The sequence below is a fragment of the Bos grunniens genome, chromosome 19 (genome assembly GCF_055505025.1).
Source record: "Bos grunniens cultivar Pamir isolate PY7600 chromosome 19, Bosgru_T2T1.0, whole genome shotgun sequence".
Classification (NCBI taxonomy): domain Eukaryota; kingdom Metazoa; phylum Chordata; class Mammalia; order Artiodactyla; family Bovidae; genus Bos; species Bos grunniens.
The window spans coordinates 48858054-48864312 of record NC_141183.1 but is presented as its reverse complement, the minus strand read 5'-3'; the positions used below and the strand labels follow the sequence as shown (position 1 = coordinate 48864312).

At 55.2% G+C, this 6259-nt stretch overlaps 1 protein-coding gene across 1 annotated transcript; it reads right to left on the bottom strand.

Moving 5' to 3' along the window:
• Nucleotides 1-566: 566 nt before the first annotated feature.
• Nucleotides 567-4041, bottom strand: PGBDF (plakoglobin binding and degradation factor). The gene is made up of 3 exons (XM_086361032.1): nucleotides 3991-4041; nucleotides 1283-1680; nucleotides 567-1188 (listed from the first exon to the last, which is right to left on the bottom strand). The coding sequence occupies exons 1-3, from the start codon at nucleotides 4039-4041 to the stop codon at nucleotides 993-995; spliced, it is 645 nt and encodes a 214-aa protein (XP_086217158.1). The 3' UTR covers nucleotides 567-992.
• Nucleotides 4042-6259: the final 2218 nt, after the last annotated feature.

Below are 6259 nucleotides of genomic sequence, written 5' to 3'. Positions count from 1 at the left end.
CGCAGGATGACAGGGGCCTCTTTGGAGGTCTGGCTGCTGCAGGCGCTGGGGGCCTCTGCAGACTGGGAGAGCACCGGTGCTCACAATGGCCCCGTTGTCCTGGCCACACACGAAGCATTCCAGGAGCTCCCGCTGGCCGGCCAAGAATAGCTGGGATTCCTGGAGAAGGACCCAGCTCCCCAGCCTCCCTGTCTTCAGTCTCAGCAGGCTTCTGGGCTAACTCTTTAGTCCTGCGCACTCCACACCTTCCAGGGCCTCGTCGGCACACACGTTGACCGCGGTCAGAGCGGCCTTCCCGCCGGAGGGGAGGAAGGTCCAACCAGCTTCAGCCCTCAGCTCCCAGTGGGCATTCCTGGCGCGGAGCCTGCCTTTTTTCTTCTCAGCGCGCAGTGGGGAGAATGGCCTTTGATTGCCCTCGGCTGCAAGGGCTTGGTTCCGCCCCGAGCTGCTGGGAGGAGGCTCTCCGCCTGCCCTTTTCCCTCTGGCTTGAACCCGGGGGAAGGGCAAGGAGGGTTGATCTTTATCACGCTCACCGGGGTCCTCGCCCCTCCTCTAGGCACTGACACTTGGATCAGAGGCTTTATTGGAGGATTTGAGGGGAGAGGCAAGTTTCCCAGAGGGGTTATTTACTTTAGGCGATGCCTCTGCCCACCGGGCCAGAAGGAACCTGAAATACCCAAGAGACAAGTGAGAGGGCTGTGGGCAGGGGACGGGAGTCAGGTGGGCGATGGGCACCGCGTGCTGACCAGGGAGGCGCTGTTGCAGGAACGGACCTCCAGGTGATGATGTTGGGCTCCGCACTGATGACAGGTGGGGCCGCCCCATCGGGGTGCGCCTGCTGGTCTGCTCCGAGAGAGGGCACCCCTGAAGGGAGGCTCTGCGGCACGTGATCGACGTCGGGGAAGAGAGGGGAGGGTTGCGGGCATTTGGGGTGGAGGCGAAGATGAACGGCTACAGAGGCAGGGAGTTGGGGGTGGGAGGGTTGGTGGCACTCAGGGGCCGCCGTGGGCAGGCCGCGTCTTCCCCAGATCCGGGTGCTCCAGAACGCAATGCGCCACGTAGCTCGGCGAGCTGTGCAAGTTCCTGCACTTCTTGCAGAAAAGGATCTCGCAGCGCGCGCAGCCCCCGCCGTGCGGCCGCCGCCGCCGCGTCTCCAGCACGCACGGCTCCCCGGGAGGGCTCCGCTTCCTGCGGGGGAGGACCGGGGCGCTCAGGGCACCGCGCCGCTTGCTCGCGCGGGGCGCCCCGGGCATCCCGCCCCCGCCGCGGGGCGCGCCCTCACCTGTCGGCCGGCGCGGCTAGGCCTCCGAGCAGCGCCAAGGGGCTGAACCAACCCCAGAAACCGCTCTCCGCGCGCCGCAGCAGCGCCACCTGCTGGGTGCTGGACTCCTGGCGCAGCGGGGTGTACGACACCGAGCCCCGCTCACGGCCCTCGCCGCCCTCAGCCTCACCGCCGGCCTTGGCCTCGCCCTCGGCCGCGCTCTCCTCCGGCGGCCTCTCCTCGTCCGACTCCGACTCCGACTCTGACTCCTCCTCCGCGGCTTCGGCCTCCGCCTCTGCCTCCCTGGCCCGGGGCTCCTCCAGCTCCTTCTTCCACAAGGGGGCCTTCGCGCCTGCACGGGTGTTGGGGGGTGGGGGGAGATCAGTGAAGGGCCCTCCCTGGTACCCTGACTGTGGCGCCTAACCCGATCCCCGCCCCCAAAAAAGGCAGGCCCCCGAAGGACATGCATGAGATGTGTGGGGCCAGCAAGATTCCAAGAGAAGGTTTCCAGAGTGTGCAGGATTTTCTGGGCAAAGAGGGGCCTGATTTCCTAGGTCCCTGAACTTCCCAGCTGAAGAAGGTTCGGGGCAAGTCTGGTCGCTTCTGTCAAGCTCCGTTTCCCCATCTGTAAAATGGAGAGGAAAAAGTTCCCATCTCAAGGGCTACTGAAAAGCAGGTATCAGATGGAGTCTGTGTGAAGCGCCTGGCCCAGGGCAGGGACGCGGGGCGGGGGAAGCCAGCAACAAGCAGGTGCCATGAGGCTTGAGCCCGGGAATGGTGGTTCATCACCCACTTCCTTCTAACTGGCCTCGGGGTGGGGACTGATGCCTGTGCAGCTGTCAATAATCAGGAAGTGCCCCGATTGGAATTTTAATAGGTGGTTGTCTATATTTTGTTTTCTGCATGGAATGGGATTTCCTTCTTCAAAATGGGCCTTGCCTTAAGAAAGCCCAGCGTCACTTGCCGCGAAGGCGATGCCACCCCACTCCAGTACTCTTGCCTGGAAAATCCCATGGACGGAAGGGCCTGGTAGGCTGCAGTCCATGGGGTCGCTAAGAGTCAGACACGACTGAGCGACTTCACTTTCACTTTTCACTTTCATGCATTGGAGAAGGAAATGGCAACCCACTCCAGTGTTCTTGCCTGGAGAGTCCCAGGGACGGGGGAGCCTGGTGGGCTGCCATCTATGGGGTCACACAGAGTCGGGCACGACTGAAGTGACTTAGCAGCAGCAGCAGGCAGGCAGGAGAGCGCACAGCGCCTCTGCATGATTAGGAAAGGGTGCCTCCGATGCGCAGAAAATCCAGGAAAGTGGCGGGTATGGGCGGACCAAGTGGAAATCCACCCTTACCCCCCCACACACACCGGGAAGACTAATTAGGAAAAGGCCTCTATTCATCCTTCCAGGCTTGACCCCAACCTTGCCTGTCGGATTTCAGCCACCCCTGATTCCCCCCTTGCTGATGTTCAGGGCACAAACTCCACAATCCCAAGCAGCAGTCCTGGCAGGTGGGAAGTTCCTGGGCTGACCTGAGAGTAACCTACCAGGAGGTGTCCACCACTCATTGAGCAGACACAGGCCCAGCCCTACCGTGTGCCCTGCAGTCTGCTGGATCTGGGGAGCTAGACTTGCAAGGGAAAAAAGGAGGAGGAGGGCAGGGAAGACACAGCTCCTGGGGTTTTCCCTAGAAAGGTCTAGAAAATTTTCCATTGATCCCTGCCCATCTTGTTTAAAGAGGTTGGAAACAAAGGGGAATGATAATAAAGTTAGTGTTCCAGCCCACATGTACTGAATACCAACTGCACGTAGCCACCTGGCTAACCACATCATACGTCCTGCTGCTTCCCGACACTGTCTGGTAGGTGATGAGGTAGGTAAGAGAGGGGCCTTTGAATTTCAACCAAGACTTCTGAAAGCTTTCCAAAAAGAAAGTTTTTTTCAGAGATTCTACCAGTTCTTGGTATTGCTATAGGTGGAGAACCAAGATCCACTGTCTTTTTTTTTTTTTTTCTGTCCAAGCCACAGTGGCTTGTGAGATCTTAGTTCCCAGATCAGGGATCAAACCTGTGCCCCCTGCAGTGGAAGTACAGAGTCCTAACCACTCCAAGTTCCACTGTACTTTTATTTAGGAAAACACACTTAGACTTCTGGCTGTGAAAGGCCAGAGCTAGAGCGCAGCCAGGAAGGGGTGCTGGGGACATGTGGGAAGGATGAGGAATTAGAGAGGGAGCGTGGGGCTTTGGGGGCCAGGCTGTGGAGTTTGAACTCTGTCCTTCAGCAGTTGGGGAGCCTCTGGACATTTTGACACAGGGATGTGCTCAGAGCATCCTTCAGGATGTTTCCTCTGACAGAAGGAGACAGACAGAGACCCACGTAGGAGTCATTACAGTGGTCCAGGCCAGAGAAGACAAAGATCCGAACAGCAGCAGATGAAGATGTGAGAGAAGATGTCAGAAATATTCAGAAAAGAGAGAGGAGAGGGCTTGTATATGGATGGGTAACTGAGAAAACTTCTACTCTGGGGTTGCCATGGTGATGAGCTTGTTGATCCATCCTGGGGTCGAGAGACCCGTCCTCCAGCTCCACTCACCGTGTTTATCCATTCTCCCCAAAGTCGTGCTGCCCTCTTTCCCTGATTAGGCAGAGGGATTGGACAGAGTTCCCATAGAGCTTGGTCTGGTCTCTAGGGCCTCTGCTGGATTACAAGGGGGCGGGGCTAGAGTCTCACCTGCCAATAGGATTCCACCCGCAGACTAACTGCCTTTTCTAGAACTTCCATCCCAAACCCTACCTTCTCTCTTGGGAAGGTATTAAAGGGGACAGAGAGTAACTTTGGGGCTTCCCAAGTGGCACTAGTGGTAAAGGACCCACCTGCCAATGCAGGAGACATAATGGGTTCGATCCCTGGGTCGGGAAGATCTCCTGGAGGAGGGCACAGCAACCCACTCCAGTATTCTTGCCTGGAGAATCCCATGGACAGGGGAGTCTGGTGGGCTACATACAGTCCATAGGGTTGCAAAGAGTCGGACACAACTGAAGTGACTTAGCACACAGGCACAGAGGGACTTTGGCCCCCCATAGACTGGGGTCAATTCCCAGCTCTACCACTTAATGTAAACTCTGAGTGTTAGTGAGTTATCTTTCTGACCCTCTGTCTCTCTTTCTGTATGTCAGAGCCATGCAGTACCAGACTTTACCTGGCTCACTGAAAACACGCAAAGCATTATGTCTACTGGCATCACTATTTTCTCCCCTTCCCTTTCAGTTCAGTCCCCATCTTTCCTCCTCCCTGCTTCCCACCCCGCCCACCTCCAGCTCACTGCCTTAGCTCCGAGGAGCAGAGGACACGGTGTCAAGTTATAGGAAGCAGGGCTCAGGTAAGACCCAGGGGTAGCTTCTGGATGTTCGGTATATGTGTGAGAGCTGGGGCTCAGGAAAGGAATAAAATTGTAGAAACTTGGGGAAACTCCTTCATTGCTTGGCCTGACAGTGGGGTGTTTTGGCAGAGTCAGTGGTATTCAGAGGGGCAGAGGATGCAAACCCAAGTCTGGAGAGCCTCCGTCTGATGTGATACAGTTGCTGGAGTCAAGAAGATCCCAGTCTGATAGGGGAACATGACATGGTGCTCCGTCCAGGTCTGAAGTGGGGGCATGGGTCTCTTCCTTCAGGCATCTCCCAGTTTGGTGGGATATAGAACAAAGAGGGCAGACCAGCCTCCAAGAATCTCGTGGGGGTAACACTGTGAAGAACCGTAAAGAATCTAAAATTTTACCCTATGTGCAAGCTAGCAAGTTAGCACACTGTATTTTCCTAGGTGCTGCCAAAACACGTGAGACTCTTGAGTTAGAGATAAAAGACCTCATTACTGATGACGCAGCAGCATTGGGATACCTGTGTCATCTTCTCTTGGCCACTGTCCCATGGGTGCTAGGTAGTACCTGCATATGTAGTGGCTTGCATTGTAAGAGGAACCCTGAGTTTAGGGAACCCTAATTCTTTTTATACTGGATAGTAACCAAACCTGTTTTTTGCTCTGGAAAAAGACACTGTATCTTCCAAGGTTTTTCACTATATAAACACCTTTGAAACACCTCTGCAAAAAATAGGAAAGACCCATGGAGAACGCTCTCCTCCCCAAACCTGAATATCCTTACATTTTCTAAAGGAGCTTATAGCCACCTTGGTTCTCTTTTTAAAATTTATTATTTATGGCTGCGCTGGGTCTTCGTTACTACACCCAGGCTTTCTTTAGTTGCAGCAAGTGGGGGGCTACTCTTCCTTGCAGAGCAGGAGCTTCTCGTTGCAGTGACTTCTCTTGTTGCAGAGCACAGGCTTCGGTAGTTTGGCATGCTGGCTTAGTTGCCCCGCAGCATGGAGGATCTTAGTTCACAGACCAGGGATTGAACGTATGTCCCCTGCATTGGCATTGGCAGAAAAATTCCTAACCACTGGACTGCCAGGGAAGCCCCTAGCCACTTTGGTTCTTGATGGGACATTTCAAAAGCTTACTCTGTCCAATTTAAATGGCTTCATAGAATGGCTGGAAGACTTGACAGGTTCTCTCTTTGGGGCTGGGCCCATCTTCCCTAACTTCAAGAAAACTCTATCCATGAATAATACCTAAACAAGATAGGATCCTATTAGCAAGAAGGGAAACAGCTCCTCTGTCTCGGGGATAACCAGCCTCTAGAACGGCTCCCAATGACCTCTGTTGCCTGGTATTCCCTCTGATGTAGCCCCTTCCCATATGAAATAAGGCCAACCTGGGTCATTGATAGGATGTTGTGGGAATTGACAGAGTGTGACTTTCAAGGCTATGTAATAAAAGACCCTGTGTCTTCTGTCTTGCTCTCTGGAGAAAGCCCACTGCCATGTCACGAGGACGCTCAGCCAACCCCACGGAAAGGTCCATCCATCCATGTACTGAGGAACGCAGGCCTCCTGCCAGCTTCAGTTTTCTTGTTTCCTCATCCATGAAATGGGTACAACCATCATTA

Bases quoted from the DNA above. Each gene is read 5' to 3' on its own strand.
- PGBDF (XM_086361032.1), bottom strand. From the start codon at position 4,041: ATGGAAGTTCTAGAAAAGGCAGTTAGTCTGCGGGTGGAATCCTATTGG. The intron at 1,681-3,990 runs GTGAGACTCTAG...GGATCGGGTTAG, and splicing joins GGGTGGAATCCTATTGGCAG to GCGCCACAGTCAGGGTACCA. The intron at 1,189-1,282 runs GTGAGGGCGCGC...CCTCCCCCGCAG, and splicing joins CTAGCCGCGCCGGCCGACAG to GAAGCGGAGCCCTCCCGGGG.